The 20,991-nt window shown below is 46.3% G+C and overlaps 1 protein-coding gene across 4 annotated transcripts in view; it reads left to right on the forward strand.

Annotated features, from left to right (window-relative positions):
* The window catches only part of CLDN10 (claudin 10), a 143,608-nt gene extending 122,915 nt beyond the window's left edge, over positions 1–20,693 (forward strand). For 2 of the 4 annotated variants that reach the window (XM_007526843.3, XM_007526842.3), the window contains exons 4-5: positions 18,880–18,987; positions 20,349–20,693. In XM_007526843.3, the coding sequence (XP_007526905.1) occupies positions 18,880–18,987; positions 20,349–20,496 (256 nt within the window). In that variant the 3' untranslated portion in view covers positions 20,497–20,693. The remainder of the gene's footprint in view (positions 1–18,879; positions 18,988–20,348) is intronic. The other 2 variants (XM_060191761.1, XM_060191760.1) reach the window with 1 other exon arrangement.
* Positions 20,694–20,991: the final 298 nt, after the last annotated feature.

Raw genomic sequence — 20,991 nt, forward strand, 5'->3', positions numbered from 1 at the left:
CACACTTCTCTGTCGTTTTGAGTTTTCTGAGGTCTATTTCTCCCAGTCATTCTCCCCTCTAGGCCAATGTTTAGCTTCTACCTTAGCACTTAAAACTTTTCTCAGGTCAGATCTTTTCCCCATTGTGGCTGTGTCAGAAAGAAAACAGATTGAGATTTCTTTTATTATTACTTACTATGTTATTGATTGATTTTTTATTACTGGATAAAGACAAATTGAGAGGGGAGGAGGAGCTAGAGAGAAGGAAAGAAACAGAGAGACACCTGCTGACCTGCTTCACCACTTGCAGAGGTTTCCCCCTACAGGCTTGAACCCAGGTCCTTGTGTACTGTAATGTGAGTGAGTAACCAGGTGGCCCCCAGCCTGCTTCCCTCCCCCTGCCCCCCACCCAGCTGTGGACTTTCTATCAAACCCTCTCATCCTTCTTGCCTGTCAGACTAAGCAAACAGTAGACTGTTCCGTAAGGACGTGGCTTTGCTTGCATTTCCCTGGGTGAAATCAGAGGGAATACCTCGCTCACTTGTGGGACCTTTCCATGGCATTGACCTTCTTTCCTGTCCTTCATGAAACAGAAGGGTTTATGGGCATTTACTGACATTTAATTCCATTCATGGGATTTTCTGAAGGATGAGTTAATGTTGGTAAACAGCTCAGAGGTTCTGGGGTAAGGGAGTCGGTGAAGGCGCCAGCTGTTGGGAACAGTACCGAATTCAGCTGTTAAACATTAAGCAGGTGTTGTCTGTCTTCCCTTTGGCCAGAGGGAGACAGCCTGTGTCACCTGAGATCGCTAGAATTGCTCCACGGACTGCGTCAGGCTGACACGACTTTCAAACCTGCTTGGGAACTGTGTTTGGTGACCGTGTCATTGTTCTTACCAAAGTCAGGGTGCCTGCCAGGTTGCCGTGCTTTCTGGTGACTCAGCTCTTACCCCCAACCCCCTCCTTCTCCTCTGACCTGGTGACCAGCCCTGTCTGACCCAGAGCATTCTGCAAGCTCCCTTTGCACCCCAAAGCTTCTGTCTAATCCTGCTTATCACTTACTCATTAGTTCAGCACCCAAACTGGACCAGGTACACCTCAAAGCAGAGATCGCGTCTCTCTTGTTGACTCTGAAGTCTCATGGCTAGTCCTTGCTCTGAGCTGCTTCAAGCAAGGCTGGTCAGTTGGCGGTGATGTATGGCAGCTGTTTGTCTGTCTCTCTTCTGGAGTGCAAAGGCTGAGCGTGCATGTGGAAGTTTGATTAGAAACATGGACAGGGGAGAAAACAGAACCTGCTGTTTTCTTTTATATATTTTATCTATTTATTGGATAGAGACAGAAAAATTGAAAGGGAAGGGAGAGAGAGAGGAGGAGAGAGACATACCTGCAGCACTGTTTTACTTTTCATGACGATTCCCCACTACAGATGGGGATCAGGGATTTGAACCCCGTCCTTGAACGTGGTAACATGCACTCAACTAAGTATACCACCACCAGACCCCACACCTTCTGTTTAAGAGCAAGGACAACGCCCCCCACCCCAAAGGGAGAGGAGACAGCTCACTGCGGAGAGCACACAGGATATGAGGACGCTAGTTCAAGCCCCCGGCACCATATGAGATAATTATGCAGGGGAAGTTTCAGGAGTAATGGAGCAAGGCTGTAGTCTCTAACACACACACACACACACACACACACACACGGACACACACACACGGACACACACACACGGACACATCCATACACACACATTGGGGAGAAAATGTCTACCAGGAGGAGCAGTGGAATCATACAGTAGCAAAATGCCCCAGTATGGTGGGGCTAGGCAGTGGCACACCCAGTAGAGTTACCATGTCACCATGCACAAAGACCCTGGTTCAAGCCCCCAGTCCCCATCTGCTAGGGGAAAAGTTCATAATTGGTAAAGCAGTACTGCAAGAGACTGTCTGTCTGTCTGTCTCTCTCTATTTTCTCCACCTTCCCTCTCAATTTCTGCCTTGATCCAAAAGTAAATAAATACAAATTTTTTAAAAATAATTTTTTAAAATTTATTCCCTTTTGTTGCCCTTGTTGTTTTATTGTTGTAGTTATTGTTGTTATTGATGCCGTCATTGTTAGGACAGACAGAAATGGAGAGAGGAGGATAAGACAGAGAGGGGGAGAGGAATATAGACACCTGCAGACCTGCTTCACCACCTGTGAAGCGACTCCCCTGCAGGTGGGGAGCCAGGGGCTCGAACAGGGATCCTTATGCCGGTCCTTGCGCTTTGTGCTACCTACACTTAACCCGCTGTGCTACCACCAACTCCCAAAATTAATGTTTTTAAAATGCCCTAGTGGCAATAAATAAATAAGAGCAAGAACCCTGGGTTCAGGCTGATGGTAAGGCATTTGGCTCTCTAGCAGAAGGCAGGTCTTTGGACGGAGCTGGCCTGAAACTTTCAAGAAACAAGATTGTGTGTTTTTTCTCCTTTTTATTTTTATTTATTTTTAACTTTTTATTAGTGATTTAAGAATGATTAACATGACTGTAAGATAACAGGAGTATATTCCATACAGTTCCCACCACCAGAATTCCATATCCCATCTCCTCTATTGGAAACTTCCCTATTCTTTATCCCTCTAGGAGTCTGGACCAGAGTTCTTGATGAGGTGCAGAAGGTGGGTGATCTGGCAGAAGCTTTTTTTTTTTTTGCTTCTTTGCTGGACATGGACATTGGCAGGTGGATCTATATTCTCAGCCTGATTCTATCTTTCCCTAGTGGGGCAGGGCTCTGGAGAGGTGAGACTTTGGGACACATTGGGGAGGTCGTCTGCCCAGGATGGAATCCTAGTAGCATCTGCAACTTGGTAGCTGAATTTGCTTTTTATTCTTATTTATTTCTCATTTTTATGTGACTCGGAAATAAAACCAGGGCCTTGTACATACACTGTATTTCCATTCAGGGAGTGATGTCCCCAGCTCAGATTTAGTCAGATAAAGGAGAGAAGTAGACAGACATCACAGCATTGCTACACCCTTCATGCCTCATATCAAGCCATTTGTGTACACAACCTGCTTTGCTGGTTGAGCTATCCCCAGCCACTGTTCTTGTTCTCTCTACCTATCTATCTGTCTCTCTCTTTCTATAGAAGGTGAGAGACAGAAATATCAAGGGAGGGAGAGAGGAGAGATACCACAGCACTGTTCCCCCTGTTCTGAAACTCCCAGCAGATGCTCTTATATAGTCAGGAGCTCAAATCTGGGTCTGAGCTCATAGCAACAAGTGCTTGTTACTGCCTGAGCCACCGCCCAGTCCCCACTCTAGTTTTGCTCACTTCTGTCATAGCTTTGAGTGAGAAAAATGCCAGAAACTGGCCTGTCGGTGAAGATTTTTCGAAGCCCTTCTCAAGAGAGCGCAGACTTCACATTATCTTCCCAGCTCCTGGTGTAATTCTGAAATGTTTTCAGATGGGCTGGTAGCAAGTCTGAACAAAGCACAAAAACACTTGCCACAAACCTGAACTTTTCTCTTCAGGCACCTGTGCACAGTCACACACACACACACACACACACACAGAGAGAGAGAGAGAGAGGGAGAGAACCTTGGAATGCCTTTAGCCCTTTGAGGTCTCGGGTCTTCAGGGTGGGTGTGTAACTTGTGCCCACTATTACTGAGCTTCTTGACCGAGCATACCATCTCTTCATAACAAAGCCCAGTAAAGCCCCAATTATTCCCCAAATGAAGGCAGTCAAAGGCTCAGGTCTGAAACCCCACCACCACCACCACCACCACCACCACATGGCAGTGCCGAACAAAAGGGAAACTTCACTTGCAGTGGAGGCAGTGGTGGTCTGGTGTCTTTTCTGTGTCTCTCTCCTTTTTTGTTCCTATCTGTGATTCGGAAGAGGAAGTAAGCTGACTGGGAGCAAGAGTATTGTGAAAGCATGGAGCTCCAGCAAGCAAACAAAATAAATAAGTAATAATTTAGTCTAGGGTTACATTCAGTTAGACTGGTCATTTTATGTTTCATGCCTGATTGGCAAGAATTAGACCTCCTAGGGATGTGGCAGTGCACACCTGGTTGAGTGTACACATTACCATGCTCTAGGACCCAGGTTCAAGCCCCCAGTCCCCACCTGCAGGGGGGAAGCTTCATTAGTGGTGAAGTCGGTCTGCAGGTGTCTCTCTCTCTCTCCCTCTCTCCCTTTTCCCCCTCTCAGTTTCTCTCTGTCCTACTAAATAAATAAGGTTTCTTGTTTGTTTGCTTTTTTTTTTTTTTGCCTCCAGGGTTATCGCTGGGGCTTGGTGCCTGCACTATGAATCTACTGCTCCTGTGCAGTAGATTTTTAAATTTTTTTTGGCTAGGAAAGTCTCTCTCTCGCTCTCTCTCTCTCTTAGATAGAGACAGAGAGAGATTGAGAGGAAGGGAAGATAGAGAGAGAAAGACACCTGAAGACCTGCTTCACTGCTTGTGAAGTGACCCCTCTCCAGGTGGGAGCTGGAGGCTCCAATCAAGATCGCTGCATGGGTTTTCGCACTTCATACTATGTGCGCTTAACCCGGTGCGCTAACACCCGTCCCCTAAAGTCTTTTTTTTTAACCAGAAGGATGACTCTCTGGATTCTGGTGAGACTGGGGTTTGAACCTGAAAATAAATATTTTTCAAAAGAAGAAAAAGTTTGGTCCCTGGTATCGTATATGGTATATATACTGCTCTAGTTCTCTGATTCTTTCTCTCTGAGAGTTTATCTCTCCCTCAGAAAACATCCTTGCTTAAAAAAAATAAATTTGGGGCCTGGGTGGTGGCACGGCCTGGTTGAGCTCACGTTATAATGCGCAAGGACCCAGGTTCAAGCCCCCCAGTTCCCACCTGCAAGGGGAAAGCTTCACAAGTGGTGAAGTAGTGCTACAGGTGTCTGTCTCTCTCCCTTTCTGTACCCCACTTCCTTTTGATTTTTGGCTGTCTCTATCAAATAAAGATAATATTTAAAAAACAACCTTAAAAAATAAATTCACTAAGAGTCTGCCGCATGATTATGGAAGGATATGCCAGAGAGGTTAGAGACAGGCTCAAGAGTAAGACACCTGTCAGAACCTTGGCCCTGGCCCCTGCTCCTCTGTGACCTCAGGGATGCCACCAGCCGCCTCCTGTGGGCAACACAGGCAGCACCTCCTGTTTCTGAAGGTCCAGAGGATTAAAGAAAACACCACATTGGGCTATCCATGGAGCTCCCATGGCGCTGTCTGTATGTCTGCGATGTTCCCATGTGATGCCAGGGCTTAAACCCAGGGCTTGATGTTTGGTAAGGGGTGAGATTTATCACTGAGGTGGGTGGGGCTAGCCCTTAGCGGTGGTGCACCCGGTTAAGTGCACATAGTGCAAAGGGCAAGGATCTGGGTTCGAGCCCTTGGCTCCCCACCTACAGGGAGGATGCTTCTCATGTGGTGAAACAGGTCTGTAGGTGTCTGTCTTTCTCTGTCCCTGTCTATCTCCCCTACATCTCTCAAATTCTCTGTGTTCTGCCAGATAAAATAGAAAAGAAAAAGTAAAAAAGGAAAGATAGCAGACAGGAAAGATGGATTTTTAGTACCATCAATGAGCCCCAGTGCTAACCCTGGTGGCCAAAACAAAACAAACAAAAAGAGATATTTGTCATGGGGTTGCTACCACTCTCAGTTCACAGGAGGCATAGAACTTTCACTTCATTCTTCTGTGGGTATCTCTGGTGTCTCCCTGGCTCCTGTGACCTTCAGAACAACACATCACTTCTCCGAGAATCTAGAAAGGATGAGTTTGTTTGTCTATTGTTTTTCCTATTTAATTTATACGCTTTTTTTTTTTTGCTTTGTTTTGCGATGAGCTGCATTTTCCTTTGTTGATATCTAATATGCCCTGATTTTAACAGCTACTTGCCTGCCCTGATTTGAGTGACTAGGCTTACCGCTTTTGGTGCTGGGTGAAGAGACAGCCCGGAGAGGACTTCAAAAAACATTCCATATGCCCTGGAGCTCTGGAGTCACTGAGGACTTAATGAGCCAGGGAGTGAGGAAAGCCACATCTTTCTGAAACGGCAGTGCAAAACAGGTGGCATTGATTGTATTGCTACAGCCTTTCACCTCGTTGAAGGGTATGGACAGGGAAGGACTGGTGGTTAAGAGTGTGAAGTTTAAGTTGTATTTCATCTTATGTATTTGCCACTAGGTTTGTCACTAGGGCTCTTGTTTTTTGTTTGTTTTTTTTAAGAGTAAGGCAGATAGCAATAGAGATAGAAGGAGAGACACCACAGCACTGTTCCACCATTCATGAGACTTCTCCCCTGCAGTTGCTCCCATGTGGTGGCTACGAGCTCAAAGCCAAGTCCTCACACTGTACCCTTTATTGGTGAGCTATCTCCCAACCCCACAACAATGGGCTTTAAGGCCTGGTTCTAGGGTGAGGGAGAGAGCTCAGCGTTAGAGCACAGGATTTGCATGCTAGAGTCCCCAGGTCTATCAGTCTATCACTACATGTGCTAGAACAAGTTCTTTAGGCTCTCTCTCTATCAAAAAAAAACTAGTCCTCTGGAGATGTAAATCAACCTGTCAATGCCCATGTCCAGCAGAGAAGCAATTACAGAAGCCAGAACTCCCAACTTTTGCACCCCAAAAAGAATTTTGGTCCATACTCACAAAGGGGGAGAAATGTTAGGGGAAGATGACTCGAGGGCTCCGAACTCCAACTCCCTCAGGACCCAGAGAGAGAAGAGGGGGAATAAAAGGAAGGACATTCAGAAGTAGTAACAGATGTAGGTGTGACTTAGAAAGGAAGAGAAGACAGGATCAACCCATATCTGTGATCTTGGGAGAGCTACTGCAGTTTCCAGTGGAGGGAATGGGGACACAGAACTCTGGTAGCGGCAACAGTGTGGAATTTTACCTGGTGTCTTAAAATTTTTTTATTAATTTTTTATTTGCTTTTTTTCCCCTTTGTTGCCCTTGTTGTCTTATTGTTGTTATTGATATTGTTGTTGTTGAATAGGACAGAGAGAAATGGAGAGAGGAGGGGAATACAGAGATGGGGAGAGAAAGACAGAAGCCTGCAAACCAGCTTCACCTCCTGTAAAGTGACCCTGCTGCAGGTGGGGAGCTGGGGGCTCGAACCGGGATCCTTACACCGGCGCTTGCACTTGGCACCAGCACCATGTGTGCTTAACTCACTGCGCTACCGCCCAGCTCTCATCTTATAATTTTGTAAATCAATCTTAAATGACTAATTAAAAAAAGGAGGGGTAAAGACCTAGTTCTACTGTTTAGTCAGCTGAAATATAGAGCAAGTAATTTAATACACCTGAGGTCTGGTTTCCTCATTTGTGAACTAGGAACGGTAAGGTCTAGCCTGAAGATTGTAACAATGACTGAATACATCGATGTATGCAAACAATTTTTTTTATATCACGCACAGCACGTCCAGTGAGCTGCCGATGACAGTAGCTGTTGTTGTCTTAGGCATTTACCTGCATCACATCTCTCCGGATTAGGGCGGGCGGGGGGGTGTTGACTTTGCAGAAACATGTTCTCCAGATTCTATTGTGAAGGTACATTACAGGTTACTGTAATTATTTGCTTAATGTTTCCCCCTGCTAGACTCTAAGATCCTTGAGAACAGAGATGTGTCCCTCTCATCTGTTCCAAAATACAGGGCTCAGGGGGTCCAGGAGATATTTACCCAGTGCAGCTCACACTTTACCACGTGTGAGAACCCGGGTTCGAGCCCCATGCTACCACACAAGGCTACCAGGAGCACCACACAACAGGGAAACTAAGTCCATGAGGAGTGAGATGATTCAGAGCATTGGGGACGAGGCAGTGGCATACCTCGTAGAGCAGAGGAACTGCCTGCTTCAGGCCACTGGTTCAAGCCCCTGCTTCCTACTTGCAGAGGGGAAACTTCACAGGCAGTGAAGCAGTGCTGCAGGTGTCTCTTTTTCTCTGCCCCCAATTTCTCTCTGTCTCTATCCAATAAATAAATTAATGAAATATTTTTTTAAATATTGTGAGGGGGTCAAGCAGTGGCGCACCCAGTTAAGCGCAGATAACACAAAGTGCAAGGACCCACACAAGGATCTGGGTTCGAGCCCCCAGCTCCCCACCTGCAGAGGGGGGGGCGCTTCACAAGCAGTTGAAGCAGGTCTGTAGGTGTATTTCTCTCTTCCTTCCTAGCTTCCCCTCTTCTCTCAATTTCTCTCTGTCCTGTCCAATAAATTGGAAAAAAATGGCCACCAGGAGCAGTAGATTCATAGTGTTGGCACCGAGCTCCAGTGATAACCCTGGAGGCAAAAAAAAAAAGAAAGAAAGAAAGAAAGAAAAAGATTGTGAGAATTATGCAGGTTCAAAGCACCAGCAAAAACCATGGTAACAAAACCAAAATAAAACGACAGCAAAATGAACAAAAATGCCAGATTCAGTGCCTGCATGTCACTTCTGTGCTGGTGTCAGGGCAGTTTAGACCAGCCCCCCAGGAACGGCAGACCCACTGGTACCAGGAGTTTGGATGGAAGGAAGGCAAAGGAGGCAAAAAAATAAGAGAAATAAGAGGTGTCCTTCAACCCATGCCCCTTGGATTGCTGCAACAGTGGTAGGGCTGGGCTGTAGTATGAAACATCAGAATTAAGGGCACTGATTGAGGCTCTTGCTCTGGCTTCCTCCACATGAAATGAGAGACATCAGCAAGGACCTAGACACACTGGCATAGCCAGGCAGCTGGATGAGAAACTCACTCAGAGGCTCTCAGTGCATTTTAGTACTTTAAAGATATACCGGCCTTAAACAAAAGCACCAGCTTATTCTAACAAAAGGGGCTTATCTGGACAGAGACCACAGTAAAAGGGCAGATTGGAAAATGTGTTCTTGGTAAGACCCACACACAGGTCCCTGAACCAGAGGTGAACAGCCCTCTATCAGTTAGAGAGAGAGAGAGAGAAAGAGAGAGAGACACAGAGAGAGACAGAGAGAGAGACAGACTGACCAAGACCAGAGCGTGTGTAGTGTTATAGATTGAACCAGGGGCCCAAAGCATGAAGTTTCTCCACTCTGCCAACAGAGCCAGCTCCGCAGCCCAGCCCTTATCTCACAAGGACCTCCTTCCCTGTCCTTCCAGAAGGAAGACATCATCATTTCTCCTTCGAGTTGCACAGGCATGTTGGGCCCTGCAGTTTATACACGAGTGAGCACTGCCTCTCCAGCCACCCAAACTCCACAGTAGGGTTTCTGTTAACATCCACTGACATTTATGGTTCTCTGGGGAGGAAGTATTCAGTGACTCATCTGCATCTGAACTTCCTTGTATAGAAGTCAATTTTTCCCCTTATTCATTTGCTCATTTCACCTCCCCTTATACCAATAAATTGAGGTCAGACAGGCAGATTTTGCCAGCCAAGCAGAGTAGCTCAGAAACGTTCCCCTACTCCGCCCCCAGCCAGTGTGTGGGTCTGGAAAAGGAAGCTCAGTCTCACATGGCCGGCTTGGATCTGTCTGGTGTGACCTTGGTCTACAGCCTTTAGCAAGGCCCTGATGTGAATGGGAAAACTGGACATGGCCCAGGAAGAAGTGAACAGAAACAACAAAGGAGGAGTCAGGCTGTAGCACAGAGGGTTAAGCGCACGTGGCGCAAAGCACAAGGACCGGCGTAAGGATCCCGGTTCGAGCCCCCTGCTCCCCACCTGTAGTGGAGTCGCTTCACAAGCGGTGAAGCAGGTCTGCAGGTGTCTGTCTTTCCCTTCCCCTGTCTGCCTTCCTGTCCTCTCTTCACCTCTCTCTGTCCTATCCAATCAATGATGACATCAATAACAACAACAATAACAACTACAACAACAATGGAAAATAACAAGGGCAACAAAAGGGAAAATAAATAAATATAAAAAATAAAAAGAAACAACAAAGGTACAGCAACAGATCATTTGGAGTAAGGGTGGATGTCCAAGGTGTAAAGTTACCTTCTTAGCATCTCTCAAGTGAGGAAGGGTTGCAATCAGCATCAGAGGCAAGTGGCTGGGACACTGTGCCTGTCCTGCCTTTCAGCTTTTGCTAGGTCTTGCTCACTGGAGGCTGAGAACTCCAGCCTCTGCTGAAGAGTCCTCTGAACATACCTTGCTGTCCCTTTCTTCCTTCCTTCCTTCCTTCCTTCCTTCCTTCCTTCCTTCCTTCCTTTCTTTCTTTCTTCCTTTCTTCCTGGTTCAACAGTGATCAACAAGATAGTAAAGCACAGGGGTACAATTCTACACAGTTTCCACCACCAGAGTTCTATATCCTATCCCCTTCATTGGAAGCTTCCCTAGTCTTTATCCCTCAGGGACTATGAGCCAAAATTCTTCATGGGGTGCAGAAGGTGGAAGGTCTGGCTTCTGTAATTGCTTCTCTGCTGGACATGGACATTGGCAGGTGGATCCATACTCCAAGCCTGTTTCTGTCTTTACCTAGGGCTCTAGAGAGGTGGGGTTCCAGGACACATTGGTGAGGTCATTTGCCTTGGGAGGTCAGGATAACATCGTGGTAGCATCTGCAACTTGGTGGCTGAAAGGCGGCAAGATAGAAAGCAAATTATTAATAAACAGGAACCCAAAGATAGGAATACAGCAAATGAAACTAGGGGTCTTCAGGTGGGAAGAAGCTAGGAAGTTTATTTTTGGTATGTTCCAAGAGACGCATGACTGTAATAATTTTTGCCTGAGCCATGCAGGTGGACTAAAAATACTGTCTGGGAAGATGGTGTCAGAGCTGAGAGTAGGACTAGAAGACTGGATTAGGGCAGAGAGTAGCTCCCAAATATGAGGAAAGTATATAAATACCATTGACTGTTTACTGCGTCCATCTGATCTAGGGCCCATATTTAGCACAGGAGCCTGTGTAACCTCTGAGTCTCTGTCAGTCAGCTCACAGTCCATGGTCACAGCTGGGAACATTCTGGGCTGCACTCGTTTCAGGACCAGTCTTCCTCCAGTGGCAGGGTACTGAAAGTGCTTTTCAACAGGCTGGAGAAGGGAAAGCCTCTGGGAGAGAAAGCACCTGGACACAGAAACCCTGCCAGCCCAATTGTTTCAGAGGATTTGTGTCTCAGTGGGACACAAATATTTAAAAATATTATTTATTTTAGATAGAGACAGAGACACTGAGAGAAAAGAGGACATGGAGAGAGAGAGAGAGAGAGAGAGGGAAACCAACAGTACTGTTTCACCATTCATGAAGCTTCTCCCTGCAGGTGGTGGCTGGGGCTTGAACCTGGGTCCTTGTGCACTCCAATGTGTGCTCTCAACCAAGTGCTCCACTTCCCAGCTCCTGTGGAATTCTTGTAAGGGTTCAGACCTAAACAGAACAGTACCAAGACTTAGGTATTATTTATTCATTGTTGTCTCTGATAGAATTTATAGGGAATTAAAATGGGAAGGGTTTTTTTTTCTAGGACTAAAATGCATATTTAGTCATTTATTTTATTTATTTATTTATTTATTTTCTCCCAGAGCACTGCTCAACTCTGGCTTCTCGTGGTGCTGGGGAGTGAACCTGCGAACTGAAAGTTATTTGCATGGCAATTATGCTATCTCCCCAGCCCTATTTAGTGCTTTTTAAAAAAAGTTAAAATATGTATTTTTTTAAAAAATTGGCACTCTCATGCCTGAGGCTCCAAAGTCCCAGTTTCAATCCCCTGCATAAGCCAGAGCTGAGCAGTACTCTGCTCAAAAAAAAAAAAAAAAGAAAGAAAGAAAAATTGGGGACAGGGGCAGGTAGTGATGCCCAAGAACCCGGATTTGAACCCCAGTCACCACCTGCAGGGGGGAAGCTTCACAAGCAGTAAAGCAAGTACTACAGCTGTCTCTCTGTCTCTCTTCCTATCTACCCCTTCCATTTCTCTCTATCCTATCAAATAAAGGGGGGAAAAGGCAGGGCTAGATAGCATAATGGTTTATGCAAAGAGACTCTCAAGCCTGAGGCTCCAAAGTTCCAGGTTCAGTCCCCCTCACCATCATAAACCAGGGCTCATCAGTGCTCTGGTTACCCCCCACCCCAAAATGGCCACCAGTCACAGTGGACTTATTAAAATAATATATATTAGGGGAGTCGGACGGTAGCGCAGCGAGTTAAGTGCACGTGGTGCAAAGCACAAGGCCCGGCGTAAGGATCCTGGTTCAAGCCCCCGGCTTCCCACTTGCAGGGGAGTCACTTTACAGGCGGTGAAGCAGGTCTGCAGGTGTCTGTCTTTCTCTCCCCCTCTCTGTCTTCCCCTCTTCTCTCCATTTCTCTCTGTCCTATCCAACAACGATGACACCAATAATAACTACAGTTATTATACAATAAAACAAGGGCAACAAAAGGGAATAAATAAATAAATAAACATTAAAAAACACACAATAAAATAACATATATTATATATTATGCTATAGATTTCATATATATCCTAATATTAAATAGTAAAAAAGGGGGGAACTGACTTAAAAAATAATAATATTTTATTTTATTAAGTTTTACCTATTTGTCAATGAAAGCAAAAACTAGAGCATCACTCTGGCTTATCCCGTGGCAGGGATCCAGTGCCAGGGATTTCATGCCTAAGCGCTCGTTCGTTGCTTTATCCACCGCGCCACCTAATGGGCAGTAAAACTGGCTTCATGTCAGAACTTCACAATTCTGAAGTCTCTCCAGAGAGGTTTTTGCTTTCTTTAATTGGAGGGTTAATGGATGGCGGTACAGCTGTGGACACATGACACGGTGTCTCATCTCCCTGTGATCAGTGTCTGCAAAACATTCTCACCCGCAGCTTGGGTCCATCACGCACCAGGACCCCAAAGCCCCGCCCCTCCCCAGCGCGTCCCCTTCCCCTTCCCCTTCCCCAGGGTCTTCTGCTTTGGTGCCAGCCACCAAACTCAGCCCGTTTTACTTTGTGCTTTCTCTTTCTGTCCTTATTTCTTACGTTCCTCCTATATTAGGGCTTAAATAAGGACCAGGAAGACAGCTGGATGGGAGAACTCAGGACGGTCATGCCTGAGATGCCGGCTTCAATCCCCAGCCCCACATAGTCTAAGTTGGGTGCTAGTGTCTCTCTTTCTCCCTCTGTCCCTTTCTCCTTCCCCTCTCTCTCCCCCTTATTCTCCTTTTCTTTCCCATTTTTCTTTTATTTTTATTAATGTTTTCCCTTTTGTTGCCCTTGTTGTTTATCTTTGTCGTTGTTGTTGTTGTTCTTGTTGTTATTGATGTCGTTGTTGTTGGATAGGACAGAAAGAAATGGAGAGATGATTGGAAGACAAAGAGGGGGAGAGAAAGACATCTGCAAACCTGCTTCACCCCCTGTGAAGCCACTCCCCTGCAGGTGGGGAGCCGGGGGCTCGAACTGGGATCCTCATGCGCTTTCTGCTTAACCCGCTGCACCACCGCCCGACTCCCTATTTTTAAATTTTTTTTAAATGTCATTTATTTATTATTGGATAGAGACAGAGAGAAATTGAGAAGAAGGAGGAGATAGGGAGAGAGAGAGACAGAGAGACGCCTGCAGCCCTGCTTCACCATTTGTGAAGCTTTCCCCCTGCAGGTGGGGGCCCAGGGGCTTGAACCTGGGTCTTTGCTCACTGTAACATGTGTTTAACAGGTGCACCACCACCTGGACCCCCTCTCTCTCATAAAAATAAATACATATTTTTAAATCAGTAGTAAAAAATAATAAAATAAATAGATCCTTTTAATAAAGAAAGCGCAAATGAACAAGAAGACACAGTCCATTCATTTGGTCATTTTGGCTTTTGTGGGCATGTAAACTCTTGATTTATAATAACACATACATGTGTTTGTAAATGGCTTACAACAGTGCTCCGCTCAGCTGTGGGCGAGGATTCCTCTCACCAAACCACTGTTTATAATTAGAGATCTATGATGTTTTTGTTTTTGTTTAGTTTTGTTTTCTGTTTGGTGGAGTCTGGGCAGAGCCTTGACTGTGTTCAGTTTTACCCCCTAGGCTGTTTTTCATTTGTTTGTTTTTGCTTTTTTTCATTCAGAGAGAGAAGGTGTGTGTGTGGGGGGGAACCATCATAGCACCTCCCACATAGTACCAAGAGCTGGAAGTTGGGATGTGCAAAGCACAGACCTACCTCTCCCGGCCCCTAGAGACTTTAAATTGACAATGGTCCCAGGCCAGGACATACTGTCTCATGAAGCCAGATGTTCTAAGAGACTTCTCAGACTGTTGCTTCAGGGAGTGTTTAGACAAGGAGTAACACTGGGTGGTGGGGATGGAGGGGGAAAACAGCAAAAAATTAGGACGGCTCCTTAGATCGTAATTGCAGTATAATAACGTTTCTCAGGTAGACCTTTTTTTGGTGTACACACTTCACATTCCTTCAGCGGTCTTTGCATGGGGGGTGGGGGGGAGGTTGATGACGGACAGCTCTGAGCCTCTTCCCAGGGAACTCCAGATGTTTTGAAACAGTCTCAACTGGCACACACCTGTGGCAGGCTCTCAGCTTTCTGTCTGTGCTGACATTCTTGTTCAAACATCCCAACAGCGGAGCTGGCTGTGTCCAGGACATCCTTCTGAGACACAGGGCAAGCTGTTTGATGAAGGTGTCTCTGATTAAACAACTCTAGTTCTGTCCATCCGGCCAACTCTCTCGCTCCACCACACACACACACACACACACACACACACACACACACACACACACCCTCTCTCTTTAGTTCTCCGCTGGGCTGGCTTTGTTGGGCTTTGGAAGGCATTGTCTTCCCCACCCCACCCCACCCCACCCCCGCACTTACATTAACCTGTTTCTGCCCTTGCCTCTGATGGGAATGATTGGAGAAGCTTCCGGGTCCTAGAACCAGTCCAGGCTCCTTTGTAGGATGAGAGGCTTAGCCCTGGGTGACCTGTGCAGTGTTCCTTGTCCAATGTGCAACACAGCCTTGAATGTCCCAGGAAAAGAAAGGATTTCAGGGCAGAGAGTATTGTCCTTGTAACATTTTCATTATTAAAATGGTCATGAAATTGTCCTCAGAGCCAGAATTAGAAATAGGCAATGAGTATGATGACACTTGAGCTTTGGTGGTGGGTATAGTGAGTGTGGTACACAAACACTTCTACATTTGGGATGTATGAAACAGTGCCTCCCAGGCATATGGTACTACAAATGAGGGTTGAATCAATCAGAAATAAAATTGTGTTAAAAATAGATGATGGAGCCATGTCCCTCATTTTTCTTTCTTTTCTTTTTCTTTCTTTTTTCTCTTTCTTTTTTTATTTGCCACCAGGGTTATCACTGGGCTTCCCCTCTGGAGGTGGGAACTGGGGTCTTGAACTTAAATCTTTGCAAACGAGTGTGCCATTACCCTGCCCTGGACCATGTATTTTGTTTGTCTTTTTTTTTTCTCCACTTTTCTTTTCAGAGAGAGAGAGAGGAAAAGAGGCAGAGAGTAGGAGAGACACCTGCAGCACTGCTCCACCACTCATGAAGCTTCCTCCCCTGCAGGTGGGGACCTGGGACTGGAACCTGGATCACCACCTGGCCCTATCACCCCCCCCCCCATTGAATTGACCTTGCCTGATAACAGTATATGTAGTGTGCACCATGGTTAATCAACATATTTCTAGACAACTTTCTGTTCTGCACTAAAAGTCCAACCCCTCCCAAATCTTCTCTAGAGGCTCCTTCTTGCTTCCTGGAGCTTGTGATGGGAGCTGGGTGGTTTAAAGAACAGGGGCTCATTCACCCAGTGACCCACACATGAGAAGGGGTGACAGAGAGCTCAGGATGGACATAAGCAGGTCACACCAGCTACTGTCACACGGCCACATGGTTTTAAGCCAAACCTGACCATGCACCCTTCCTGAGGACCAAAGCAGGCTGGGAGAGAACTGACCTTTGCTCCTTATTCTCCAACTCCTCTCTCTTCCTCCTTTTTTTTTAAATTTCAAGTCTTTTTTAAAATTTTTTTTTATTTGTTATTGGATAGAGACAGAGAGAAATTAGGAGAGAAGGGGGAGATAGAGAGGAAGAGAGACAGAGAGACACCTGCAGACCTGCTTCACTGCCTGTGAAGCGACTCCCCTGCAGGTGGGGAGGCAGGGGCTTGAACCAGAATCCTTATGCTGGTCCTTGTGCTTTGCACCACGTGAGCTTAACCTGCTGCGCTACCGCCCGGCTCCCTCTCCTCCTCCTTTTTTATCCTCCTCTCTGGATCCTGCATAATGAAACATCCCCTTCCCCCTGTGACAAGTGACTATTTCTTTTTTAAAAATATTTTATTTATCAATTAATTAGAAAAGATAGGAGGAGAGAGAGAAGGAACGAGTCATCAATCTGGTACGTGTGCTGCCGGGGATTGAACTCAGGACCTCGTGCTTGAGAGTCCAATGCCCCATCCACTGCGCCACCTCCTGGACCATAACAAGTGACTATTTCTATTGGCCTTGGAATGAAGGTGTATGGTCCCAACAAAAGTATAGAGGCACTGAGTTAGCAGCCTGGGAGGCAGCACAGTGAATAAGACATTGGGCTTAAAGCATGAGGTCCTGAGTCCCCAGCATCAGATATGCCAGAGTGATGCCCTCTTCTCTCTTATGCCGGTCCTTGCACGCTTAACCCGCTGTGCTGCCTGCCACCTGACTCCCGCCCTCTTCTCTCTTTTCCCCATTTTCCTTTCACTAATAAAATATTTAAAAGAGAGAGAGTCACTGCTCTATATTCAGCCAGTTCTTCAGGAGAGAGGCCAGCAGACATGAGAACACATATAGTCCCAAGATATTGGCGTCCTCTCACCACTCCTTATTTTTTTCTCTGGGTGAACATTCCTCCCAGGCCTCTTCAGCGAGTGACTTCCTTCTTTGTTCCCGGCAGAGTCAGATGCCCTGTGTACCTTAGTCCCTCTCCCCAGGATGCGACTGTCTGTTGATGTTCGAGTCTGCTCTGGCCACCAGCGGAGTGGTGTGACCAGCCAGCTAGGATATGCCAGAGAACTAGAGTGTAGTTATTATTTATTCCTCTGCTGTGAGATGGCAGTGGCTAAGGAAGCTGGTGCTGTACCTGCTTCTCGGGTTCTCTGGCTGCGGTCACACACATCAGATGGATCGGTGACATCTGAAGGAGTTTAAAAGCACATGCACCACACAGACACATGGAGGACGCAGTATGAGTGGCTGAAAGGAGTCCTGAGGACCTGGGCTCAGGTGGTACCTCCACAAAAGGCCATATAGTCTGTGAGGGGAGACACGACAGAGGACGGACTGAGCTGCTGGCCATGACCTTGGCAAATTGTGGGGGGCAGATAGATGGGAGAGCTGATGGTGTATAAACAGCAGTTCTAGCAAAGTTTGTCACACAGGACCCTTAGGTGCCCTAGGTGGACAGATTAGGCTCTTGACTTGCGTCTTTTCCAGGAGAGAAGGGAGAGGGCTGTCAGTTGATTGGTTTGACTCCTGCTTTTTGTTGCTGTGCTGCTTCTCATCCCCCCATCAGTCAAGAAAACCTTCATGGAGGTCCTGGCTATTCCCTTTCCGAGGGGCCCTCGCACTTGGGCTTGTACATAGCAGGAGCTTAGTGAATGTTTACTCATGAAAATGGAAACCAAGGCAGCCATTCCTTTTCTTTCTTTCTTTCTTTCTTTCTTTCTTTTTTTTTTTTTTTTTTTTTGCCTCCAGGGTTATCACTGAGACTTGGTGCCTGCACTACGAATCCACTGCTCTCGGAGGCTATTTTTTCCCTTTTGTTGCCCTGTTGTTTATCATTGTTGTTATTATTATTGTTCTTATTGCTGTTATTGTTGTTGAATAGGACAGAGAGAAGTTGAGAGGGGGGCAAAAACAGAGGTGGAGAGAAAGACAGACACCTGCAGACCTGCTGCACCACTTGTGAAGCAACAAAGCACCCCCCCTGCAGGTGGGGAGCCGGGGGCTCGAACTGGGATCCTTACGCTGGTCCTTGTGTTTCACACTATGTGTGCCTAACCCACCGCCCTACTGCCCGGCCCCCAGCCATTCCCTTTCTAAGTAGAGTCTCTCTATATAGCTTACTCTACTACTGACTGCAGCAATGGGATCGTGCAGGTGTAGAACCGCAGTGGGGGAAAAGAAGCAGCAGCCAAAAGAGACACACACTGGCTGGCAGTCCAGGAGGTTGGTGGCACAGTAGATAGGATGTTGGTCTCTCAAACATTAGTTCCTGAGTTTGGTCCCGGACACCACACATGCCAGAATGATGCTGTTTCTCTCTCAATTAATAAGAAGATATATATATAGTCTCCAAGATTATCACTGGGGCTCAGTGCCAGCACTATACATCCACTGTTCCTGGTGGCCATTTTTTCTATCTTGTTGGATAGGACAGAGAGAAATTGAGAGGGGAGAGGGAGAGAGAAAGATAGACACCTGCAGACCAGCTTTGCCACTTGTAAAGCATCCCCCCTGCAGGTGGGGAGCTGGAGGCTTGAACCCAGATTCTTGCACAGTCCTTGCACTTAGTACTATGTACTTAACCACCTGTACCACCACCCGGCCTCCTAAATCTTTTTTTGTTTGGTTTTTTGTTTAAAAGCAAAACAAAAAAAAATGACCTTGGAGAAAAATTTTAAAGCATTACATAAACAGAAGGTGTGACTGCTTCCTGTACAAGCTCCAGCAGCAAAAAATCTCACTGAGCCACTGGGGTGATAGTTCAACTGACAGAGAACCAGATTTTTATGCCCCAGGCTTCTGGTTTGATCCCTTGCACTGCATACACCAGAGCAATGCTCTGGCTTCTCTCTCTCTTTTTCTGTTTCCTAAATCTCTTTCTCTCATGTACATAATAAATTTTTAAAAAATCATTAAAAAAAATCACAGTGAGTGTTGTGTCAGTGCTGGCTGGTGGTGTTTAATGCTGTTTACTCTCCCAAGGAGTCCTCTGTAATTCTTGTGCAATACCTTCTCACAGGTACGAATTAGGGGCAGCCCTGTTCATTGGATGGGCAGGAGCCTCGCTCTGTATCATTGGTGGTGCCATCTTTTGCTTTTCAATAACCGACAACCACAAAACACCCAGGTACGAAACAGATGCAGCAATGGCCTGTGGGAAAGTACAGCGAGGCACGCGAGGCAAATCCTAGAGAGTTCATGTGAGGGGCCAGGTGAGGGTGTACCTGACTGAGCGCACGTTACAATGCAGAAGGGCCCAGGTTCAAGGCCCTGGTCCTCACCTGCATGGGGAAAGCTTCACGAGTGGTGAAGCAGGGCTGAAGGTGTCTCTCTGCTTCTCTCCCGCTCTGTTTACCCCTTCCCTCTCTATTTCTGGCTGTCTCTATCCAATATAGATAATATTTTTAAAATATTATTTATTCCCTTTTGTTGCCCTTGTTGTTTTATTGTTGTAGTTATTGATGTCGTCGTTGTTGGATAGGACAGAGAGAAATGGAGAAAGGAGGGGAAGACAGAGAGGGGAGAGAAAGATAAGACACCTGCAGACCTGCTTCAATGCCTGTGAAGCAACTCCCCTGCAGGTGGGGAGCTGGAGGCTCAAACCGGGATCCTTACACCGGTCCTTGCACTTTGCGCCACATGCACTTAACCCGCTGCGCTACCACCCGACTCCATATATATATATATATATTTTAGAGAGAGAGTTCACATGTTTCTGAGAAAGGTCAGAGGCCTAGAATGAGGAAAGGCTAGTCAAACAGATTACAGCCAGTGGCCTCGTAGATGTCCTAGAGCTTACAGTTACCCTCAAAAACCAGTGCTCACCGACCCTTGTATTCTAAAGCTATTTCTGTGAAGCAGAATATGGGCTCACAGGGTGGTATGTTCTTCATGCTGGCCTCATCATGATTTTCAGCTAGGTAGAAGTCAGTGATAGGGGTCAATACTTGAGTCCAGAACTCTAGACAGAAGCTTTAAAAATCATTTTGGAGGACATTAAATAAGTCAACAAGTGGGGCTGGGTGGTGGTACACCTGGTTAAGCACACACTACAGTGCACAAGGACCCAAGTTCAAGCCCCTGGTCCCCACCTGCAGAGGGAAGGCTTCATGAGTGTTGAAGCAGATCTGCAGGTGTCTCTCTGTCTCTCTCCCTCTCTATCTCCCTCTCCCCTCCCAATTTCTCTATCTCTATCCAATAATAAATAATATTTTTTTAAAAAAGTCAACAAGCCATGAGTTTCCTCTAGGGAAACTCTACTTTCTCTTGGCCACACCAGCCATGCAGAATTGACACTGGAGTATCTGAAAAGAGAAGAAGGACTAGGGGCAGAGAGACACCTGTAAATACTAATTTAAAGTGGGGGGGAGAAGCAAGCCAAGTCCAAGGGATCATCGACAGAAGACTTCAGTTCAGCACTGGACAGGCAGGGAGCTGTGCTTCCCACTGGCAGAACCCAATCCACCAAACATGTGTCTTGCCTTGCAGAATGGCGTACGCTTACAATGGAGCCACTTCAGTCATGTCTTCCCGGATAAAGTATCAGGGCAGCGGTGGCGGTGCTGGCGGTGGCGGCGTCGGTGACTTTAAAACCACAAGCCCATCCAAACAGTTTGACAAAAATGCTTATGTCTGAAAGAGCACTGGCAGTTGCAAAAACAAAAAACAAAAGCTGCATCTCGAGATCTTGAGTTGCTTCTGGAAATGAACTGTTCCCCGATGGCCCCATCCAGGGCCCTCCTAGAATTAACACATGGAAGCGTATCTAAGATCAGGATTGGGAGAAGTCCTTGATTATGTGGATGTCCCTGTTCTTACACAGTTATGTGCTAATCATTTTCTGTTGTGGCTTTCTATAAAAAAAAAAAATAAGTGGATTATTTACAAGAGTCGAGTATATATTTCATGCACTTACAGAACATACAAAATAATTAGCACCAAAGGCTCAGCAAGTATTAGGAGTATGACCTGTGTCCCTGTCCTATCTATCTATCTATCTATCTATATATATATTTTTTTCTCCAGGGTTATTGCTAGGGGTCATTGCTGGCACTACTAATCCACTGCCCCTGGTGGCCATTTTTTCCATTTTATTGGATAGGACAAGGAGAAATTGAGAGGAGAGGGGGAG

The sequence above is a fragment of the Erinaceus europaeus genome, chromosome 5 (assembly GCF_950295315.1).
Source record: "Erinaceus europaeus chromosome 5, mEriEur2.1, whole genome shotgun sequence".
Taxonomy (NCBI): domain Eukaryota; kingdom Metazoa; phylum Chordata; class Mammalia; order Eulipotyphla; family Erinaceidae; genus Erinaceus; species Erinaceus europaeus.